Here is a 25,423-nt window from a genome sequence, read left to right as displayed (position 1 = left end):
CTCTGGGTGGACAATAGGTTCATCATTCTCTTCACAAACAAAAGGACTGGATTTGTTTAAAGCAAGAGCTGTCTTTATTCTCCTTTTCTTTTTTATCCTACATCACTGATTTGCGTAACTTGAGGTTTTGCTCATTTATTTTGAGTGGCAGAAAACCAATCTGAGCTAAATGTAAATAATATTCCTTCTTATTATATAATGTAAGGCAGGGGTGTTTAATCTTGACCCTGGAGACCTTTCACCACCCTGGAAAGTTCAGATCTGACACAACCGGTTCTAATATTTGGACCTTCATGAAAGGCCTTCATTACCTGGATTAGGTGTGTTGGATTAGGGTTAAAGGTAAAGTCTGCAGAGTGGTAGATCTCCAGAACCAGGACTGGTAGACCTCCAGAACCAGGACTGGTAGATCTCCAGGACCAGGATTGGTAGATCTCCAGAACCAGGACTGGTAGATCTCAAGGACCAGGATTGGCAGATCTCCTGCACCAAGACTGGTAGATCTTCAGGACCAGGACTGACACCCCCAACATAAGGTATCTTTCATTCATTCTGAAAGCTGTTTCCAAATGGAAAAACGGTTAATTGTGAAAAGATATGTCCCTGATAGGGATTCCATTCCTCTTTTGAAGCAGTTGCAGCCTCTACTCTTCTGCAAAGGTTTTAAACTAGATGTTGAAAGACAGTTGTGAGGATCTGATTGCAACCACAAGAGCATTAGTGAGGTCAGGCACTGATGTTGGACAGTTAGTTCTGGATCTCTCCAATTCATCCCAAATGCACTGGATGGAGCTCCATCACTCCAGAGAATGCAGCTCCACTGCTCCACAGCCCAAAGCGTGGGTGCTTTATATCCCTTCACATCACACTTTGCTATGGGCATGGTGACCTTAGGCTGCTTCTGCATGTCCTGTTCTATTGTTCGGTGCTTTTTTATGGAGATGGTTGCACCTTTAAGCAGCTGAAGTCACTCGTTACAGGGGTTCACTTCAGGTCAAACAGTATATATGTGTGAAATTAATTGGTTAACGGCATCAATCTTCCAAGATCGATCCTGCATCAAAATTAATTTGCTGCTTGATGGCATTTGAAATTGGTTGGGTTAAGCAAATCAAACAATCTATTGTAATTATATTACATGATTAAATGATTAGCTATGCTTCGAACATGCTGAACAAGGAGCATCTTTAATTAAAATAGCTAAAAATTTGAACAGCTCCAGCCAGCTTTGTGTCTCACTGGACACTTCCATCACTGACCAGTGTGCCTTAAAAAGCTTAAACGCCAAGCAAATCAACAAGGACATAATAGTAGAGGTGAGCAATACGATACGTTATTGAAATCATAATAATTTTTGTTATCATCATAAACAATTTGCTCTTCTGAATATACTGTGGACATTGTCTGTATTTAAAGAACACTGACCAGCTACAACTTTCATTATAACCAGGAAAACTTGGAAAATATTACAATCTTTCGTGCTTCAGCTTGTTTCGCATGCATGGACCCAACCATGGTGTATCATCTGACTGGGTCAGGTGGCTCCTTGGATGGTAGGAGAGGAAACAGAAGCACAGAAATCCTTCAGGTGTTCTCATTAGACTAAGGCTACCTCCAAAAGACTGGCCATTCCTTTATGTCTGCCGCTGTGAAACCACATTGATGTAGCGGACTCGGCAGCGGGAGGCGATCGAGGGTCTGCGGCGCTTTCATTTTCATTTGAAACGTGACTAATTCAGCCACAAACAGGCCAACGTTAGCATGGTTTGCATGGTTTGAAGAATTTTAATATTAGCTGAAATCAACCCTAAGAAACAGCATTTGACTCATCAAAGCACAGCTGTGGCCAATAAAAACTAGGGATGGGTGTGGTTATTCAAATACATGGATATCCAAACTCATCTTAGCGTTCGATAACTTACCTCCTTTCATACATTTTGACCGAACGTGTGACGCATAACAACAGTGAGGGGATATTGCAGCTAATATTGCGTCAACCTACAGCATTTAAAGGGAACTTCTCAAAACGGCAGTGACAGCGAGGTAAACAGAGTCATTCAGAGCGGTTTGGTGCGAAATGCTCCGTTCTAGAGTCGGGATTGTTCACAGTGGTGGTGATAGTAACCAGACGTCCACCTCTAAAAGCTCCCACACGTACAATTACTTCATGAAACAGTTATGAATACACCGCTAATGCCTGAATGCCTGTTTTTGGCCCAAAACTTCCATCACTCTTTCAATCCATTCATGGTGGATGGGCACCGTGAAACTGTGAGGTAAAACAGTCCCCAAAGAAAAGATTTTATTTTTCTGTTATTTTATCAACATGCCTTTGGACAGCAAATAAAGTGGCTATATTTGTGTTGATGGCCTTGGTTCCTACCACCACCACCACCACTGTAATGTTTTCCTACAATGACCCATTTCACATCAAACCACCCTGAAGGACATCTGAATGGCTGAAATAAGATGGACGGAATTCCTTTTGAAGTAAACGGACATATCTAAGTGGAGCTCTACAGACATGGCAAATACTGTTAAAATTGTGGCCCCTAAGAAGTATGTTTAAGTGATTTGTGACAAAAAAAGAAAAGTTACTCAAGTGGTCAGCCTTTATATTATCTGTTCCCATCTCCACAGCTTGCTGTGGCACAGAGAGAGACTTGGAACTCACATTCCTGCTTGAAGGTGAAGTACTCTGTGAGGTGCCGGCACTCGTGGTTGCCTCTGAGGAGGAAGAGGGTGGTGGGATGGTTGATCTTCAGGGACCATAGGAACAACACACACTGCAGAGAGAGAGAGAGAGAGAGAGAAAGACAGAGAGAGTGAAGTCTCTATAGCATTCCTCTCTACTTTCACACATGACTTCTGTTGATTAATAGCACCGAATTCTGTTGATTAATGACGCACAGAATGCTGAACGCTTAGGTTACGGCATGTGACGTTACAAAATGAGAGGAAAATAGTGAAGGCATGATGGTTTATGCACAACTAGCCAAATAACAGCTGATACATTCATCCTCTACAGAAATATTCATTCACTGCAGCCTTAGCTGTAAGTAACGAGGACCGGAACCTGTTCGTCACTGTAAAAACTTTACGAAGAAGAAGGAAAAAAAAACAACGTTCTTACACAAATGCACCTTAATGAGATATTCTAAATTTTAGAGCAATGTGTTCTGGAAACTCCTTTCCAAGCACACACACACACACATACACGCAAACTGCACTGATTCAGCTCGTAGAAGCGTGATAATTAGCTCATGAGGTGAGTCAGCTGTGTTGGCGTAGGAAAACTCAAAACTGTGCAATGCAGGGGGACACCAGGGTTCCAGGCTGCACAGCAAGAACAGCGTGACTGGAAAATGATAAGAAAGAAACTGACTGATGGAGGTACATGCTATCTTATGGGGAACAGCCGTACTGATAGATACACACTAATTTATAGGGAACATGCTAAGTAACACAGGAACATGCTAGAGGTATACGCAAACTGATGGGGAACAAGTTTACTGATAGAGGTACTTACTATAGTTACATACTACACACTACACGCTACACACTACACACTACACGCTACACACTACACGCTACACACTACACACTACACGCTACACACTACACGCTACACACTACACGCTACACACTACACAGTACATGCTACACATTACACGCTACACACTACACACTACACGCTACACATTACACGCTACACACTACACGCTACACACTACACGCTACACATTACACGCTACACACTACACGCTACACACTACACGCTACACACTACACACTACATGCTACACGCTACACACTACACGCTCACACTACACGCTACACACTACACGCTACACATTACACGCTACACACTACATGCTACATGCTACACACTACACGCTACACATTACACGCTACACATTACACGCTACACACTACATGCTACACACTACACCCCACACGCTACACACTACACATTACATGCGACACGCTACACATTACACGCTACACACTACACATTACATGCTACACACTACATATTACACGCTACACACTACACATTACACACTACACGCTACACACTACATAGTACAAGCTACACACCAGCAAATGGGGTACAGGCTAACTGATAGGGTATATGTTAACTGACGGGGTACACGCTAACTGATAGGGTATATGTTAACTGATGGGGTACACGCTAACTGATGGGGTATATGTTAAGTGACGGGGTATACACTAACTGATGGGGTATATGTTAACTGATGGGGTACACGCTAACTGATGGGGTATATGTCAACTGATAGGGTATATGTTAACTGATGGGGTACACGCTAACTGATAGGATACATGTTAACTGATGGGGTATACACTAACTGATGGGGTATATGTTAAGTGATGGGGTACATGTTAAGTGATGGGGTATACGTTAACTGATGGGGTATATGTTAACTGATGGGGTGCACGCTAACTGATGGGATATATGTTAACTGATGGGGTATACACTAACTGATGGGGTACATGTTAAGTGATGGGGTATACGTTAACTGATTGGGTATATGTTAACTGATGGGGTATACACTAACTGATGGGGTATATGTTAACTGATGGGGTATATGTTAATTGATGGGGTACACGTTAGCTGATGGGGTATACGTTAACTGATGGGGTATATGTTAACTGATGGGGTATACACTAACTGATGGGGTACACGTTAGCTGATGGGGTATACACTAACTGATGGTGTATACACTAACTGATGGGGTATACGTTAACTGATGGGGTATACGTTAACTGATGGGGTACACGCTAACTGATAGGATACATGTTAACTGATGGGGTATACACTAACTGATGGGGTATATGTTAAGTGATGGGGTACATGTTAAGTGATGGGGTATACGTTAACTGATGGGGTATATGTTAACTGATGGGGTGCACGCTAACTGATGGGATATATGTTAACTGATGGGGTATACACTAACTGATGGGGTACATGTTAAGTGATGGGGTATACGTTAACTGATTGGGTATATGTTAACTGATGGGGTATACACTAACTGATGGGGTATATGTTAACTGATGGGGTATATGTTAATTGATGGGGTACACGTTAGCTGATGGGGTATACGTTAACTGATGGGGTATATGTTAACTGATGGGGTATACACTAACTGATGGGGTATACGTTAACTGATGGGGTATACGTTAGCTGATGGGGTATGCGTTAGCTGATGGGGTATACGTTAGCTGATGGGGTACATGTTAGCTGATGGGGTATACGTTAACTTATGGGGTACATGTTAGCTGATGGGGCATACGTTAACTGATGGGGTACACGTTAGCTGATGGGGTATATGTTAACTTATGGGGTATACGTTAGCTGATGGGGTATACGTTAGCTGATGGGGCATACGTTAGCTGATGGGGCATACGTTAGCTGATGGGGCATACGTTAACAGATGGGGTATACACTAACTGATGGGGTATACGTTAACTGATGGGGTATACGTTAACTGATGGCGTATACACTAACTGATGGGGTATACGTTAACTGATGGGGTATACGCTAACTGATGGGGTATACGTTAACTGATGGGGTATACGCTAACTGATGGGGTATACGTTAACTGATGGGGTATACGTTAACTGATGGGGTATACGTTAGCTAAAGGGGTATACGTTAACTGATGGGGTATACGTTAACTGATGGGGTATACGTTAGCTGATGGGGTATACGTTAACTGATGGGGTATACGTTAACTGATGGGGTATACACTAACTGATGGGGTATACGTTAACTGATGGGGTATACGTTAACTGATGGGGTATACGTTAACTGATGGGGTATACGTTAGCTGATGGGGTATACGTTAACTGATGGGGTATACACTAACTGATGGGGTATATGTTAACTGATGGGGTATACACTAACTGATGGGGTATATGTTAAGTGATGGGGTATATGTTAACTGATGGGGTATACGTTAACTGATGGGGTATATGTTAACTGATGGGGTATATGTTAACTGATGGGGTATACACTAACTGATGGGGTATACGTTAACTGATGGGGTATATGTTAACTGATGGGGTATACACTAACTGATGGGGTACACGTTAGCTGATGGGGTATACACTAACTGATGGTGTATACACTAACTGATGGGGTATACGTTAACTGATGGGGTATACGTTAACTGATGGGGTATATGTTAACTGATGGGGTATATGTTAACTGATGGTGTATACACTAACTGATGGTGTATACACTAACTGATGGGGTATATGTTAACTGATGGGGTATATGTTAACTGATGGTGTATACACTAACTGATGGTGTATACACTAACTGATGGGGTATACGTTAACTGATGGGGTACACGTTAGCTGATGGGGTATACGTTAACTGATGGGGTACACGTTAGCTGATGGGGTATACGTTAACTGATGGGGTACACGTTAGCTGATGGGGTATACGTTAGCTGATGGGGTATATGTTAACTGATGGGGTATACGTTAACTGATGGGGTATACGTTAGCTGATGGGGTATACGTTAACTGATGGGGTATACGTTAACTGATGGGGTATACACTAACTGATAGAAAAGTGTGAAATGACAAAAGTGCGAACAGAGAGCAAACAAGCTAATCAATCTTCACATCAACCCCAGGAAAAAAGCGCAGTGTCTGTCACTTTAACGCTCGGATTCCTTCCCTTCATTAAAATAGCCCAGATGGCCACTGTGCGCATGAGAAACGGCAGTGATAAAGTAGCCACATGACGATTCATCCCAGGAGAGCACTTTGGTTAATTTACACATCTAAGATTCACAGACTGACAAACACAAAACGCTGGCAGTAACTGCGGCGGCACTCGAGGAAGAGCCTGTTCTACAGTACAGTAGACGCTCGCACACAAACACAAACACACACACACTCTCATTAGCCTCCATTCAGCATCCTCTCTTCCTTCTACTAACATTCAGGACCCCACACTGCCAGAGCCACCAGAACAGACCACCGAGGGAACCGAGGACAGCAGGTGCACATTCAAATGCCATCTGAAATAATAGACGAGTGGGGGGGGGGCTGTATCTCAGCCTACGCATGACGGAGAATGAGCAGAAAATTACAGGTAACAGTGACCATGAGAGAGAGAGAGAGAGAGAGAGAGAGAGAGAAGATAATTAAGACAGAAAAAGTGAGGTACAGAGCTTTAGTGAGTGAGAGGGCTGAGTGAGTAAGTGGGTGAGAGAGAGAGACAGAGGTAGAGAGAGGGGAAAGTTACAAAGAGAGAGGGAGCAAAGTGGGAGAAATTAGCAGCCTTCTCTCTCTCCGTCTCGCTCTCTCTCTCTCTCTCTCTCTCTCTTTCTCCTGTCTTAAGCGTAGGAGGGCAAACAAAAGGCCAGTGCAGCCTTTGTGTCAGACAAGTGGACCAGTCTGAACTACAGGACCTGCACAGAAAGAGAGGAGATAGAGAGAGAGAGAGAGAGAGAGAGAGAGTCTGAATAATCACGCTTTCCTGGATCAAAGAGACGACAAGCACCACACAGAGGAGGAGGATGAGGAGTCTATAGATAATCGACCTGGACTGCTCGTTCAGTAGTGGAGTGATAACCAGCCCGGAAAGAGACAGAGAGGAGAAAAGAGGAGAATGTTCTCTAAAGTGAGAATTTCCAGTCTGAAGCCTAGAAAAGCCCCCTTCTGATGATGTAGGTGGGAGGAACCTTTGAATACTACAGCCGCTCATTAGCCGTTGAACAGCCGTAGCTAGGGTTAGGAAGACCAGTATTACAGCTGTACATCTGCAGCATCTTCAAATCAGCAATACAATGAAGAGAATCAGGATTCAACGAGCAAAAGAACTGACTCGACAGATGAGGGTGAAGTTAGTAAAGCAGCTATTTTACCTCAGTTTGGCGTCTTTTCTCTGTCTGAGAGGGTCAAATAAACATCCTAGCGCTGAATAACTACCATGCCACACTACAGAGTGCAACATCACACAACAAACAGCGTACCAAACTGTAGATGTAGGCCTTGCTAAACGGCCTTGTCCTTGTTTCTTTCCTGTAACTCCTGAAAGGCTGAATATTTGCCACAAAATGAATGGCATTGTCTGGAACTACACAACAACAACAACATCTTGCTTGCAGAATTTGTTGGTATGCTGAGGCGAATGAGGCCAAAAGAAAGTTTTCATATTTCCTGATTGCAACTGGCAGTTCACCTCTTTTCAACACTGCAGTCGTTCCATCCCGAGTCAAAGCGAGGTCAGCGAATGTGTGAAGCTAATGTGTGAGAACGGCTTTAAGAGGTGTTTAGGAGGTGCGATCCTAATTGCGTCTTCGGAGGTAGAAAGGAAACCGTCTCTACCATGGCTGCAAGAATTCAAACACTTTTTTCAAGAATTAAGATCAGTACATAAATCAGTACATTAGAATATGAATATTGTTAACATTTCCCTTTCTCTCCCCAGTCCATTTGAACCTACAGCAGCTAAGCTCTGCCCATTCAGCCTAAAGTTCTAAGTAGTATTCCAGTCTGCACTGCTTCTTGAATGAGGCACAATACACAGCAGCCAATCAGGAGAGAGCTCATTTGCATACAACAGTCTGAAAGGAGCAAATATAGCCTGTGGTTTGAAAATGTGGCAAACATATCATCTCTCAAATAAAGTTTGGGGGAGCCTGGCCGCTTCTTATTTCTCGTATTATATCAAACCCATGACTGTGAAGTGCTAGAGGGCCAGTCCTTAATGTATGTATCTAGTTATGTGAAAATGTCCTTTAATTTTGGAACGTAGAAGGATGTTCTCCATTACAAAATTATAATAAAAAAATCTTCCAGCACGTTTTGCGCTAGAGGATGCTAGCATTTTTATTAATGCTAACTGAGATTATATAGTGCTCAAAAATGTGACAGCAGTGTTGCAACGTTTGATGATTGGTCCAACGCACCTGGAAGATATTGCTGAGCAGCAGTTCTCCTCACTAGAAATGCTCTGCTAATGCATTAGCTTGTGGTTAGCATTTCAGAGTTTGTTACAATATAAAGCATCTCTATTTTTTAGCGTTTCTATGCTGATAAAAACTACAGGGTGAGTCAAAAGTCACAGGAAACCGTTTTATTTTTTATTTTATTATCGACTTTTATCTCAAACAAACTGTATATGCTGAGAAAATCCAGAACAAACACCACCTTCAGCACTGCATCATGGAGGCTTATGACAGAATTTCTCCAGAGATTCTCATGCGGGTTCATAACGATTGGATCCTGCGCCTTCAGCTCTGTGTTCAGCACCAGGGACAGCACACTGAACACATCAAATAGCTGTGCATCACAGGCAACGTTTCCAGCTGTTGTTGCAACTTTGTGTTGATAACTTTTGAACCACAAGAGATACTGCAAATCTGATTGCGGCAATTGATTTCTGAGACAATTCTGGTTATCTTTGATCTGCTACATAACCACCTTCCCATTGAAAAAAACTTGCCCTTGATCCAATACGGCAGATGGTGGCCATGTTCCGGACATAGCCTAAAATAGGAACCCTCACCCATTACTTGCTGGGGTATTCAGATCTGTCATTTTCCCTTTCGTTTCTGAAATAAAACGGTGTCCTGTGACTTTTGACTCACTCTGTAGTTCTAGTCTAAATGAACCAGGTAAACTGAACTGTGCTATTCTAAAGTCTCATATTCTGTACTTTCATAACTTTGAATACATACAAAACCTCAGTTGCCATATGTCTTGAATTAGATCTTAAGGCATCTTAGATCTTAATTGCAGATCGTCTCATTAAGCTAAAAACAGATGCTAGCCAGAGCAGGCGTGGTCCAAGGTGCGCGTGTGCGTCCCACCGGGGTGCCTTCGGCCCCTGCTCTTTACCTCAGCTTCTTTCATGTATGACATTTGGAAAACTCTCATGGTGTCCATCAAAAGCCCCCCCAGAAACCCGCAAACAGAGGCGATCAATGGATCCATGCAGGGGAGGCTGCAGCTTTTCTTCACTTACAATCACAAATATGGCAGCATCAAGCGGTAAATAATTAATATCCAATTACAACATGCTTTTGTTATCCCTTATGAAGTTATGAGTGTCTCACTCAAAGTGTAGGTCCACATACAAATTCCAGCAAAGTTTGGGGGTTAATCTGCTACAATTTGCTAACATTCACAGAACGTTTTGCTTAGTTTTTCAGAAATGTCCATTAATGTCCGTAAGTGTTTAACTAAGCTAGCTGTAAGCAAGATGGTCAAACAACCAAATAGACACTTTACACTGGTACTTATGATAAAAAAGACAAACCATTGATCGCAGTTACTGTGATGAGTTCAACTGTCTATCAAATTCAGAAAATTAACTAGAACTGTAAGTATCATTAGTTTGTGTCAGTTTGCCCTAATAGACTTGCTTATCTGGTGCCTGACAATGTATGGTATACAATTATTTATAATGTACAAAATGTAACGAAACATGCCAAAGTAGTAACCATCCTGAAGCCTGAATTTCGACAACAGTATGTCATACAGCATCAGAAACCACATAAGCTAATCTACTCCGAACTATCAAAAGAAGAAACTTGCCTCAAACCGTGTTGATCTGTTAGGAAATCTTGATGTGATGAGGAAAGTTTGTAACATGATTTGAGGCATTTACAGGTAGCACAGTATTAACTGTTAATATGGAAGCGTCTACTGATTTGTTAGCAACTGACATTATAAAATAAAACAAGTCCCTTAGAAATATTGGAATTGTATTGGCCGCATTTTAGCCTGCGTGTCTGCAAAGCCTGGAAAGCAACTGCTCCCAGAGAGGCGTAGAAAGGTGGGTCGTGAGAAAGGCAACAGCCAGGCTGCTAATATTCACTATGGGACTCCCCTCAGAGCAGACCCCCTCGTGTCCAGAGACAGTTGACCCGGAGAGCCTAAGAGCGTGTGCGTGTAGGGTAGTTAATACAGCCTAGCCCAGCTGGTCTTTACTGATTATGCTTTAACAGATGGTTGGGAGAAGCTGGCCTGCTGGCAGATTCTACAGTTAGCCAGACGAGGGGGTGGGGGTGGGATGAGGGAAAAGGCCTCTACACTGCCACAGCAAGTCCTGGTCTAGTAACCAGTAACCAGTCCTCAAAAATCTGTAGGTTTCATTCAAGATGTTGTGGCTAAATACACTACAAATAGACTGTCCCACCTCTATAACATCTTTCCTGATTTGTCCATTCAGCTCAGTTTCAGATTAAGGCAAGTTTTACTGAAAATGCTTTCCACATACAGTAAATATATAAGCATGAAAATAGACCTAAATAGAGTTTACTGGATTTTAACCATGCTATGTTTTATTGCCACAGGTGGGGAGCGGAAGGGGCAATGCCCCTGTATTGGAATAATCTGCGCCCCTCAGTTTTGCCTTCATATTTTGTCCCGCAAGACAGCCTACCCCTCAAACTGCATAAATGAGTAAGCTACTAGTTTGGGGGCGACCTTGGAGTAAATGTTGTCTGTATATGCCATATGATGTATATGAGCCAAAACATTACAATATACAGATGAAGCAAATATCTGATTATTTCATGAACAGTTAAACAAACAGTCGAGTCTTATAGTCAATGCAGGGCGTGAAATGAGCCGGCATGAAGACCTGAATGACTGTGACATGGGCCAAATTGTTATGGATAGATGACAGACTCATCTCCAAACAGCAAGGCTTGTGGGTTGCTCCCAAACATCAGTGGTGAGTACCTACCGACAGCTGTCCAAGGAGGGACAAACCATGAATCAGTGACAGGGCAACAAAGGCCCTATCTAATCAGAACCAACAGAAAGTCACAGAAACTTTTAAAGATGATTACAGGAGCATCCATCACAGGATACAGACCATCCGAGTGCCCATGCTAACCCTTGTCCTCCATTGAAATCGACAACAATGGGCACACATGTGTCGGAACTGGACCTCGGGGCAATGGAAGAAGGTTGCCGAAGAGTCCTGTTCTTTTACATCAAGTGGACAGGATACTTGTGTGGCATTTACCTGGGGAAGTGATGGCTCCAGGACGCAATGTCGTAAGAAGACAATCCAGTGAAGGAAGTGTGATGCTCTGGGCAATGTTCTGCTGGAAAACTCTGGGTCTGGGCATTCATGTGGATGTCAATTTTACAATGCCACCTACCTAAACATCGCAGCGGGCTAGGTACACCTCTTCACGGAGATGATCTGCCCTAAAGGCAGTGGCCTTTATCAGCAGGATAATGCATCCTTCCACACTGCACACATTGCTCAGGCCCAGGCCTCAAAACTGCCCAGAACTCACAATTCACAACTTGCAGACTAAAAAGACCTACTAACATCTTGGTGCCAAATACCTACAGGACACCTTCAGAGGTCTTGTAGACTCCATGCTTCAGTAGGTCAGAGCTGTTTTGTTTTGAAGGACCATCAGCATATTAGGCAGGGGGTTATAATGTTTTGGCTCATTGGTGTAGCTACACTCTACTGTTTTCATCCCAACAAACATCCTAACCAATTTTAGTTAAAACATCATTGACTATTTTTGAAGTAGTTTATCAAGTGCTATCTATCTATCTATCTATCTATCTATCTATCTATCTATCTATCTATCTATCTATCTATCTATCCATCCATCCATCCATCCATCCATCCATCCATGGTATGTCTGGTTGAGTATATGGTTGATAGAGTTTTATTTGCTTCCTTTGATTGAGGAAAAAAAAGCCAAACACAATTTTGGCTTAGTATTTAGTAGCCAAGGTGTTGTTGGTATGTTGGTAACTTCAGGGCTTCAGTGTATCACGAAATGTAAGAGCACATATCCTTACACATTACAGTAACACAACATGACTGCTAAGAGCACTCCAGAGAAATGCTAATCCTTCCCTTGTATTGACCTGGATAAAGATGGAATGATAAATATTAAAATGAATAAATAAATGAAATTTAGCAAGCTTGATTAACAGGATGCAAAGAAATAAATGCCAGGTCTCACTGTTAGGTACTTTAGCATTTTACATCAAACTATTCCATTGAAACAAGAGACTCACCTCAATACTGAAGTAACCTCTGTCTACGTAGTCTCCCAGGAACAGGTAACGCGTATTATCAGGTGACCCTCCCACCTCGAAAAGCTTCATGAGGTCAAAGAACTGCCCGTGGACATCACCACACACTACAACAGAACAAAGAAAACGGAATCATTTGAAATGTAGTTTTGCTTCCTCAATTTCTTAAAATCTACATATCCAAAAAAGAAAATTAAAAGAAAAAAAAAATGCGTACTTTATAATGACACATAGTATATATAATAAACAAAACACATAAAACGTCACTATTTCAAATGTGTCAATCAATTGCTAAATCAAGTGCATCCAATTAGGTGCTAGTGAACAGAGCACAGTTACAGAATATCTTGGAGAAACTTGCCTTATTTAAACTTAAGATATCTGGCCTAGATCAAAAGAGCTCTCTGAGTTTCTTACTCCGTCAGAAAGAAGGCTGTAGATGCCTATGAGTCTAGAAAGAGGTTTTAGAAGCTTTCCAAAATATTGGAAGTAAATCATTCTGCTATCTGTGAGATCATCTACAAGTGGAGGGGATTTAAAACTGTTAACGTGTCGCCGCCAGGCCAGCCCAGCAAATCTAACATGAGAGCCGACCATAAAGTGCATGCATCTACCATTATTGTTGACCAACATAGAAGGTGCACCAGAAGGAAGCAATGTGCTATGAACAGAGGAGCCAAAGACAGAGCTGTTTTGCTACAGCACCAGAATCCATGTTCAGTGAAAACCAAAGACTGCATAAGGAGCCTCATACCAATGGCAAAACATAGTGGTGGAAATGTTATGGTTTGAGGCTGGTTTGCTGCCTCAGGGCCTGGCCGACTTGCCTTCACAGAATTGGCTATGAATTCTCTTTCATACCAGAGAGTGCTTGAGGTCATCTGTCATGATGTTTAAGCTGAAGAAGTGAACTTTTCAACAAGATAATGATCCTAAACATAGAGGTGAATCCCCAAGGAATGGCTCAAAAGGAAGAAACGGAGGGTTGTGAAACAGCCTAGTCAAAGCTCAGATATAAATCTCACTGAAATGCTGAAAGGGAATATGAAACTGGTTGTACATGCAAGCATCCCCCAAACATTGCAGAGTTACATATATTTTCCTTGGTTCTGACTTCCTTTGCCTTGGCTGAAGAAGTCTTCAACAAAATACTTATGGTTACACATATGATTAGATACAGTTTTGATATTCTATTTATGTAGTGAGCAAAATGTTTTAAGCTAGCTATCTAAACAATGGACCTGTGTTTGTTTTTCCCCAAATACAGTTTAAAGCTAAACACGTGCAAAATTAAATCAGAATGCGCAAAATAATTTGGTTCTAGTAGAACGCCACCGTTTTCTAAAAAGAAATGACCCGATGATACCCGACCATACTCGTTAGTCGTGTACCTTTACACAACATGCGTTATCACTATGGGGATAAACGTATTTCTGAGTGTATCACGTGTATCATCAGTAATTGAATATTACCAAAATGCTGACATCCATTGTAAAAATATAGATTTTAGATGGATCATAAAGAACATGTAAATAAGACTTAATGGAAAAATGACCTAAATGGGGGCATAATTGATGTGGTAGCAATGTAGCCATGAAAAGGTAACTGGTTTCATGTTACACCACGATAAAAGCAACAATTCAAATGTCATGATTCATCCCACTACTTCCACTACTTTATAGAGAATGTGATGGATTGTGCTACCTTGTCGAGGTGTCCTGCCGTACCGCATATTCATAGGCAGCTCTGTACATAAAATTTCAGATAGGATATTTCAATAGCTTGAATCGCCTTACTCAAAAAAGCCTACCAGCAATAACACTACGAAGCTGAAGTCGGCTACCTGTTCAAATTTTCCCCTTCCACCTTAAACGGCGCTGCACTTACTATAATGCCTCAAACTACTGTAACTACTGCACTATTTAAGGTGGGACGCAAACAAGAAGGTGGCAAATAGAAAGCCAATTTCAGCCATGTATTACAACTGCAGGTAGGATAGTTTGACGTAGGAAAGCTAACATCTTAACCAAGACTAAAAGAATATGATACTTTGACAGCCTAAATCAGCGAATCAGTGGGTAAAAAAGCAGCGAATTTAGCAGCGGTTTACTAGTAATATTAAACTGAGCCTGCACTGAATTAACATTAAAAACCCAATAAAACATTTAAACGCTCTCATTTTTGCTCCATTTGAACCTCTCATGGCCACTTGGTAGAACATTTGAATATTAATGCACATGTGATATGCTTTTCATATGTTGACATAAGGCCATATTTTCTTCTTTATACAAACAAAAAGTGCATAATGCAGCTTTTATTTGTGGATTTCAATATAAAATTGCAATATAAAAACACTGATAATACTGACAACCATGACAATGAAGAAAGTAGCAAAATTCACGATCCGTATCATTCAAAAATCCAGGTAAAGGGTTTATTCTCGGGAAAAACGAACGCATTTTACTGTTTTAAGGCATTTGATAACGTGTCATTTTCACAACGTACAACCAGAGCTGATGGCTGTTCTTAGCTCCTATCAGTGGGAGGGAGAGAAAAGCCCACAGTGAGAGATGCCAGTGAAAAGGAGAGCATACAGGTATGAATTAACCACAAGTGTCTATAGAAAAGCATCAGCCATGAGCTTGCTGAAGACTTACACCTCCGCACAGCCTTACATCAGGGCTGTAGTGACAAGGCAGCCGTCACTTAGCAACAAAGGTAGCGAAGGCGAACATGCATTAAGTCTGAACCCTCTCACATTCTGGTGCACGGCAGTAAGAGGCTGCACACAGGCCAGCTCTGAGGTGAGCACTGCTGGAGAGGGCCAGGCAGGACAGACACAGTCAAACGTGTAGGTCCATCGGTATCAAGAGACGAATGGACAGGGAGCAAGAAAAGGCTTCACGTGCATTTAAGCGTTGGATACGTTAAATGCACAGACACTTTAAAAAAGGTTTTGCTAGACAAATGTTCGAGTATTTGGTGACCGTGTTTTCAGTGTGTTAAAACGAATCCGCTTAGTCCGACCTGAGTTTGTCCAATTGATGGAAACGATGGAAAACGTCTAGTGAATTGGTGGGTTGATGTCATGTAGTTTACTTTGTAGGCACTGTTCTTACTGACATAGTACACACACGTATATAGTCTTCCAAAAAAGTTGGGATGATGTGCAAATCATTTTAACTCTACATTGAATTGAAAATAATGTAAAGGCATCAGTGAATGAAACAAAATGTATTGTTAAAACTTACATATATATATATATTTAAAATTACAGTTTGAATTTGATAGCTCACGCTTACTCTATATTTTTATTTTCAAGATTAAATGTTTTAAAAAATCCAGATTTTTAATGAGGCCTCACAAATTCGGAACCCACTATATATGTGTGAGAGTGTGTATGTACATTTAGGTATATATTTATTATCTTTTTGGGTACTTTTTTAGTCATTTATATTATTATACTCTGCATACACCTATTAAACATTTGGTAAGACTTTTTGGATGGTCCACTGTAGATGTTCAGTATATTTTAAGTAACATTTAACCAAATATCTATTAAATGGAACTTGAAGTTGAGCATGGGGGATTCTATTAAATCTATCTCTAATGCTAAACCTAACCCTAACCTCAAGGCAAAACCTACATCTCCTCCTAAACCTAACCAATGTTTTTGATAATCACCAGAAAGTTTGTTAATGATTAAAGTATCTAGAGATCATCCATAGGTGATCATCAAATAAAGTGTGACCAATCATCACACACACCCACACACATTTCAGGGTAAAAAAGCATTACATCACAAATTTAAACCCATGTTCCTACACTTTCTCAAGTTGAATTTGATATTCGCCAACATTCTGTTAAGCTTGCCCAACCTGGCAACAGTTTCTACAAAAGCCTACATTTGTGGGCGAAGCACTGATGGATCAGTTGTACAAAGTATATATTTGTTTCTCAGATCTGAAGCATTGCTGTTATTCTACGGTTCTTCTGAAGAGGACAGTCTCCTATACGTGTCACACCACACACTACCCCATCTCTTCTTAAACGAGTAACTTCAGTGAAGAACAGTTCTTTATCAAATGACATGAAACCATATAATTTGAGCATACAGCTCTCTTACAGCAGTACCTTCTCGAAATTACGAAGTCTGCCAACTGTCAATCCAACGTTCCTTCCATCATAACTAATGCATTTGTTTCTCGTAGCCCACCACACTTCTCACAGGGATTCTAGCCCACTCACTTGGCCACATCCTTGTTGCGAGGTAACAGCCAATTTAAATTTCTTCAAAAAAGGAGCCAGTGTATCATTAGTGTCTGAGCTAGTTTCTCAGATTAGAAGATCGTGCTTTTGTGGGTCATTCAAACTGACCTTGTGAAGATCCTGTGGTCCACACATCAGCTACTTCCAGGAAAGACTGTCTGATATCACTTCATTTGAGGTGGCACTTCATAATACATGCATAAGCACTGAACATCGCGACTATTAGAGATCATTTCCAGATATATATTTTCCTATATTGTGTCTGCTACCATTTGAATCTCTTCATTACTTTATAAAGACCTCTGAACTTTAACTCAATTAGAAATACATCAAACTGATATGCTATATGGTCAAAATTATGTGGCCACCCAATCACACCGATATAAGCTTGCTAGAAATCCCAACCCAAAACTATGGATATTAGGGCCCCCCTGTAGGTCAGGGTTCTGTGCAAGCCACTGGAGCTGTCCTATTATCCCTCCTCAGCCAAATTTTACTGTTGGCACTATACATTCCAGATGCTAGTGTTTGCCTGGCATCCACCAAACCCATATACTCAGTGATGAGACATAAATGGGCATGAACTTGTCTCATGCCTGCCATGACAGTAGGTTTTTGGTTTTGATGTTTCGATTTTTTGTGATGTTTCGTTTTTTTAGAAGCTTTCTGTGTTGTTTCCCCCATTTCTCTACATCTCAGCTTTTTCTAACCTCAATTTTGAAAGGTGTAGTGGACTCTCTAGGTAGGATATTTTAACAGCTTAAAAAAAAGCTTACCAGCATTAAAACTAAGAAGCTGAAGTCGGCTTCTTTTTCACCAGCTTCCTATTCGAATTTTCCCATTCAATGGAGCAGCACTTGTTATAACACCTCAGGCGCCATAATGCAACTGCTGTACCATTTCAGGTGGAACGTGAAAATTCAAACAAGAAGCTGGCGAATAGGAAACCAACTTCAGCCTTGTATTAAAACTTGAGGTAAGATAGCTGAACCAGGACTAAAAGAACAAGATATTCAGAAAGCCTATATCAGCTTTTTCAGGGGGTGAGTAGTAATATTAAGCCGAGTCTGCACTGAATCACCGTTTAAAAACCCCAAAAAAACATTTGAACGCTCTGTTTAAACCTCTCTTGAAAGTTTAGGGACACCGTGTATAGCCCCAGGGCCCACAAGCAGGTTAAAGCGCCTCTGCCTGGGGATTATACTTTATAAGAGTGTTACAAACTGAACAAACGTCTATTAATTTAGTTTAATAGACCTGTGATGGGTGCCTCCACTTCCAACATGCATTTCTCCTGCCGCAGGATGTTGGCACCCTCGTTGATGATACGAAGAGCGACGTCCTCCTCCACACGGCCCTCTTTCACCAGGTGGCTCTTGAGCAGCTCTGTGTTGGGCTTGCCGTCCACGAACAGGTCCTTTATGGTCAGCCGCTGGTGAGGGGGCAGGGGCACCGCTGTGGAGGGAACACAAACAGTAAGAAATTTCTGTCCAAACTTAAACACAGCATGAAAACATTCGAGCAATCGTCCAATCCACCCCAACCTACAACCCAACAAAATGCGGTCCAAACTCAACCCAAACCCAACCTCCACCAACCGGTGACCATATACAGCTGGACACTCTTAATGACCTATTGTGTTATCTTGATGACCATGTCAAGTGATTTAGTGAGATTAACAACTAGCTGTCCTTAGATAAACAAAGTTCAGCTGTCCAAAAATGAGGTCTAAAGTCTACTTTAACAAGCATATCTATCAATCACTGCCTTCTAACATCATCCCAAAGGTTTTAGCTTGAATAAACTACATAATGGTTTTATGCTGACCTCAGTAGACATTCCTGCCATGACATGACTCCAGTGTGTCCATAAGTGGGGAAAATGCAGGCCAAACAGCCTCTTTTCACACTTTTCACGCAACTTCTGCTCCAACCAATACAGCGTTAAAATGGTCTATATCGTAACGTCAGACACCGGCTATGACAAAGTCAAACATAACATTGAAACCCAATATTTATATATAAGCTTCACAAATACATTTGAAATCATGTCCAAACGCAAACAAATCCAACAAGTTGGGTTCCATCTGGTTTGTATAGACATTGTAAACTAGCACTTCCTCCATATAGTATATATAGAGTGCAACTATGGGAATACTCCCCAGATTCAATTTCATGTTCTGTTGATGTTCTAATGGAACATCAAAGCTACAGGGAACTGTAAATTAAACATTAAGCAAATAATAAAACATGAAACATGGCCTGTACAAAAGTTGTATTATATATATATACACACACACACCACTTTATTAGGTACACCTTGCTAGTAAAGGGTTGGACCCCCTTTTGCCTTCAGAACTGTCTTAATTCTTCATGGCAGACTTTCAACAAGGTGTTGGAAACGTTCCTCAGAGATTCTGGTTGGTTATTTGAGTTCCTGCTGCCTTTCTATCATCTGGAACCAGTCTGCCCGTTCTCCTCTGACCTCTCACATCAACAAGGCGTTTTCGTCCACACAACTGACCGCTCACTGGATATTTCCTCTTTCTCGGACCGTTCTCTGTAAACCCTAGAGATGGTTGTGTGTGAAAATCCCAGCAGATCAGCAGTTTCTGAAATACTCAGACCAGCCCGTCTGGCACCAACAACCACGCCACGTTCAAAGCCCCTTAAATCCCCTTTCTTCCCCGTTCTGATGCTCGGTCTGCACTTCAGCAAGTTGTCTTGACCACCTCTACATGCCTAAATGCAGTGAGTTGTGGCCGTGTGATTGGCTGATTAGCTATTTGTGTTAAGAAGCAACTAAACATATATAAACTGAATAAAGTGGCCAGTGAGTGTGTGTGTGTGTGTGTGTGTGTGTGTGTAGTACAAATTTGTTAAACTCAGCAAATAAACACAAACCTTGTCCTAAAAAGTGCAGATAAATGTCACATTTAAGTGTGTTCCCTGTAGAGGACGCATTCATTTACTGAGAAACACAACAAAGCATGTCATTTTAACCGTGTTCAAACTTTTGCTTCAGTATTATGTGAATCAGGCGGTGCTAAATAGCTTCCATTCCACATTTGCCAAACTATTTTAGTGTTTCCTTCAAGCTCATGCCCCAAAAGTTTTCCTAATTTGTGTGAATGTAGTTAAAAAAGGCAAAGATCTCAGTCTAGAACCATCAGTTATTACAGGGACATTCCCGTTCAGAGTTGAATACGTTGTTTGTTGTGTTTCGCCGTGTTCTGTCAGCGCTGCGGCCCTCGGCCTCATTGGTTTAGACAAAATTTTAGACCATTTGCATCTTTTCATTCATCGGTATTCTCTCACCACAAGATCCAGCAAATTACTACAGGGCACAAGTATCTCATAACTCATGAACTTAATATGTTAATTTCTGGCTTCAATACAGTAATTTATGGCATCAATACAGTAAACTGTGGCCTCACTATAGTCATTTGTAGCTTGAAATTATTAATTTGTGGCCTGAACATGTTAATTTGTGGCTTTAACATAGTAATTTGTGGCCTGATCTGTGGACCCAACATACTGATTTGTGGCCTTAATACAGTAACTTGTGGCCTCAATATAGCAATTCGTGCCCTTAATATATTAATTTGTGGCCTCAATATAGTAATGTGGCGCTTGAAAATATAAATTAGTGGGCTCAATATATTAACTTGTGGCTCCAGTATAGTATTTTGTGGTCTCAATAAATTCATTTGTGGTATTAATACAGTAAATTGTGACCTTAATATAGTAACCTGATGCCTCAATATAGCAATTAGTGGCCACAATTTATCAAAAAATAATCACCATTTCACCTCAGGGGCTCTGTAAAATGGACACCAGAGCAGTGTTTTGTTTCCTTGAAGCCAGCCGTCAAACACAGTCATGAAGAAAACAGCAATCCTGTCTTTATTCAGCACAAAATGGACAGCAGTTTTCACCTTTTCAGTCAGAAAATGAAGCCAAACTGAGGTTAGATATCTACATACTAGCTGCCTTGCTAACTTAAGCTTCTTGTCCTCTTCCTCTGAGGTATTGCTGTCGTTTGAGTAACACATTCTCTCCAATTTTGTGATGATCTGAAGACGGTTACCACAGCTACACAGCTTTTATCGCCCTGCATCCATAAAACAGCTCATCACAAAAATCAATTTTTCGACATTTGGGAAACAATTTCTAATATAAAACAACATTTTTAAGAGGTTTAACTTAGGAATTCGCAGAAAACAGATTCATGTTTACTTTTGATATCATTAACGTGAAACTGCACTTAAAAAAATACGTATTTTATTTTTAAAAATACATGTCATGGAGATTTTGGTCACTGCGCTTATCAGGACTCTTATACTACATTTTAACACAGTATTTTCACCTCCATTAAACTGCTTCTTTGAGTGGAGGCTCATCAGAGAGGAAGTGTGTCAAGGCATGAGAAGGCAAATCCACACCTGCTCACTATACTTCACTACTTTATTAATAACTTTGTTCATCAGGCAGCTTCTATGTGTCACCAGTGTTATGTGCTTGGATTAAAATTCTCTCAAATAATGCCAAATATCATTTTTAGTACTGATTTTAAATAGTTGCAGAAGGTCGCCGGACCACCAAAGAGTCCGCCAATTTACAAAATCCTCGCTTCTAACCAGAATGTCACTGGAGTCACAGTCAATTACACCATATTCAAATGACATCAGTGACTGTAAGATACGTGTGGAATTAAGCTTTCCGTTCGGCGTATATGATAATATGAGATGGCAACGGATGTATTAACATTATTTCGGGTTTGGATGTAAGAAAACGTATCCCCCTGAATCTCCCCACCAAATGGAGAATGACCCAAAGTTTGACCAACCACCTAAAACCTTCAAAATACACCATCAGAAGGTTGTATCTACTGGAGACCTTCACAGCACATCTGGACGGCATTCCTCCCAGTAGAAGCACATCTCCAGTAACTTTTGCTCATCTCTCATAACCTCAATATTGATCGAGCTTTTAATTACACAGGCCACAGGAGGTTTTTTGAGACACTCCACACCTAATCCCTCACCTGAGCTGAACCGCCAGGTAATCTAGTTCGTCAAAATCCCTTAGCGAAAGTCCAAAAGGTTGCCATGGAGAGAGAGAGAGAGAGAGAGAGAGAGAGAGAGAGAGAGAGAGAGAGAGAGAGAGAGACGGCTCAAGATCTGTTATAAAATGGATGTTCAGGCGGTACATTACGTCTCAAAGGATGAACTCCAGAGCTTAAAAGACGTCCAATCAATAGAGGCTAACAGAGCTAAGCCGAGTGATCACAAGAGCGGTTTTGATGGAAGGTTTTGATCTAAGGCCTGCGACATGATTTAATTAATGAATTGCTGCACTGAAAATCAAATAATCTAAGACCTATGGGACGTTCCAGCAAGCACTTATTCCGATAAGGTCAGGAAGATACCCGTGAGTGCAATAACGCTAGGCATTCTAGACAGAGAACCTTAAAGGGCCCATATCCCACATTTTTCAAGGTATTTCACTTTTTCTGTGTTTTTAAATTCCCATATATTTAACTGTCTGTGTATGTTTGTACCAAAATGAGCTATAATTCATTTTCACGTGGCACTTATCTGGTCTATTAAGCTGTAGACAGGCTGTTTTGGTTACTGTGCCTTCAAGACCGATGCGTGTCAATGGTGTGACATCACAACCACTGACTTTAAAGGGGAATATTCCATCATTTTTAACATCTCTACATAATTACAGAGAGATCTGATGTAAAATGCTTCATTCTAAAAAAAGATGGTGTGGTGACACGAACCAGATATCTGAAGTTTATACAGGTGTGACATCACATCTATTAAAAACTATTAAATCGCCAACGCTCTGCTGACTCAATAAGTGCAAAGCTCTAAACCTCCTCTGCCATCAACATCAGCACTGTTTCAGGAGCCTCATGGCTTGGGTTTCTGTGATCAGCATGCAAGCCATTACGTCGCCAAGCACAATGCCAAGCGCCGGATGGAGCGGTGTAAAGCGCCACCACAGGACTCTGGAGCAATGGAAACTTATTCTGTGGAGTGACGAATCGCACTTCTCAATCTGTCAGTCTGATGCGTGAGTCTGGGTTTGGCGATTGCCAGGAGAACGTAACCTCCCTGACTGCATTGTGCTGACTGTAAAGTTTGGCGGAGGAGGGATAATGATATGGGTTGTTTGCCAGGGATTAGCCTAGAACCCTTAGTTCCAGTAAAGGGAAATCTTAACACTTTTGCAGACCAAGAATTTTGGACATCTGTACGCTTCCCAATTCTTTCTGTTCCAGCATGACTGAGCCCCAGAGCACAAAGCAAGGTCCATAAAGGCCTGACTAGGTCAGTTTGGTGAGGAAGGCCTGACTGGCCCTCACAGAGCCCTGATAGCAACACCATCAAACACCTTTGGGATGAACTAGAGCAAAGAATGCAAGCCAGGCCCTCTCGCCCAACATCAGTGTCTGACCTTTTTAAATAAGAGTTTGATGCAGTATGTAAATGTAAAATGTTGCTTGTCAGAAATACTAACATATTTGCATATATCCGCATATTCATCCTACAGTAGTTTAGTACCAGCTACTCACGCTTAAGTATTAATGAGTGATTCAGCTTGAACTGCCTTCTAAATGAGACACAATACAGGTCAGCTCATTTACATATATCAGTCTTCAAGGTGTGGTAGCAAACAGCCTGTTGAATTCTAAAGGATGATAAGAGGTGGTCACACAAAAATAAAAAAGGGCTAGAAAAGTACATTACCTAAAAAAAATGCAGAATGATCACACATCCTTAAAAGATGGTTCTTATGTTGCTGCAACATGGTTACTATGGTTCTAAATGGTTGCCAACATGTCGATAACCATTTGTTATGGTTTCCCGGGTGGTTGCTAGGGTATCCCAACTACAGTGTTGCTAGATAGTTGCTAATGGTTTGCCAATGGTCTTCAACCATCGTGATATAAGCTGGGCGTACAAATCATCATTTAACGGTGATTTGATATGTCCGGTCAAAAAGCTGTGCACAAGCACACCGTTCCTGATCAGGCCAGACATTCTGGAGCTGGAACGGTGTCGATATCTCAAAAAATTCTGAGACGAGTCAGCTGAGAGAAATCCTGAATAAAAAAGGAAAAGTGTCAAAAAATGACGAATATTATCCATGATTTGGTTTTTTTCTGTGACTGTCCACTCAACATGCTATTATAACTCACAAAGACTAGCGCTTGTAAAGCATATTCAAAGACTGTATTCGTCGTCCTGGAGAAGTGCACTGCCCTGGATGACTCGAGGTGAGACTGTGCCAGGATCAAGATTCACAAGAGGCATGAACAAAAGCAAGAAGTTCAGTGAAAAGTCAAGGTCTCCCCACGTCGACTGCTGGCACACTAGCTCTCGGTGCATCCGTCACAAAGGCCAGCATTGAGATTGTCCCTTCTACCCTGACCTCATTTGCATGCGCATGACATGGCGTGTGTGTTGGCCTCTTTGTCTCTTGCTCAAAATATCCACTTGAGCCAACCAGAGTCTCATTGAGTCTTGTGTTAAAGCAGCAGGTTGGCAAAAAGCCTTATTTACCCCACGTCTCCAAATATGGTGGGATAAACGTTTTTTGGGGTTGGGAAAAAAGTGAGACACTGTGTTTAGTAATCACTAAACTAAAACTTGGTTTTATGCAGTGAAACTGCATGTTGTGAGTTGCATGCAACATTTCTGTGCAACTTCAAGTTGCACGCAACACATTGTTTTTTTGAGTCTTTGTAGAACATTCTTTTTTCCAGCTTCCATTTGCTTCTGTAACTATATACCCATCTTTTATCGAAGTTTCTATACTATATGTTTAGCTTTTTTAATTTATTCTATGCATGTTAAGCCTTTGAAAATGACAATTTAAATAGTCGTTACTATGAATCTAACTACCTTAATCATACTAAAACATAATAAATAATGGCACGAGCAACCGTTTTAATAGCTGTTGGCGTTAGCCGGCTAGTTAAGCCAGCAGGTTACAGAAACGTTAGCACTGAGAAACTCATGTCTGTTGTCAAGTCGTTGAAAAGGAACTAATTTTTAACCAACCAA

General features: G+C 41.3%; 1 protein-coding gene across 3 annotated transcripts in view; it reads right to left on the bottom strand.

The window, feature by feature from the left end:
• ppp3cca (protein phosphatase 3, catalytic subunit, gamma isozyme, a) overlaps positions 1–25,423 on the bottom strand; it is a 58,216-nt gene that overhangs the window by 22,088 nt on the left and 10,705 nt on the right. For all 3 annotated transcript variants that reach the window (XM_017684964.2, XM_017684965.2, XM_017684966.2), the window contains exons 2-4: positions 18,598–18,795; positions 13,054–13,178; positions 2,675–2,786 (exon numbers count right to left, since the gene is read on the bottom strand). In XM_017684964.2, coding sequence (XP_017540453.1) covers positions 2,675–2,786; positions 13,054–13,178; positions 18,598–18,795 — 435 coding nt within the window. The remainder of the gene's footprint in view (positions 1–2,674; positions 2,787–13,053; positions 13,179–18,597; positions 18,796–25,423) is intronic.

Source organism: Pygocentrus nattereri, chromosome 20, assembly GCF_015220715.1.
Source record: "Pygocentrus nattereri isolate fPygNat1 chromosome 20, fPygNat1.pri, whole genome shotgun sequence".
In the NCBI taxonomy this organism is placed as follows: domain Eukaryota; kingdom Metazoa; phylum Chordata; class Actinopteri; order Characiformes; family Serrasalmidae; genus Pygocentrus; species Pygocentrus nattereri.
This window is presented reverse-complemented; position numbering and strand designations above follow the sequence as displayed.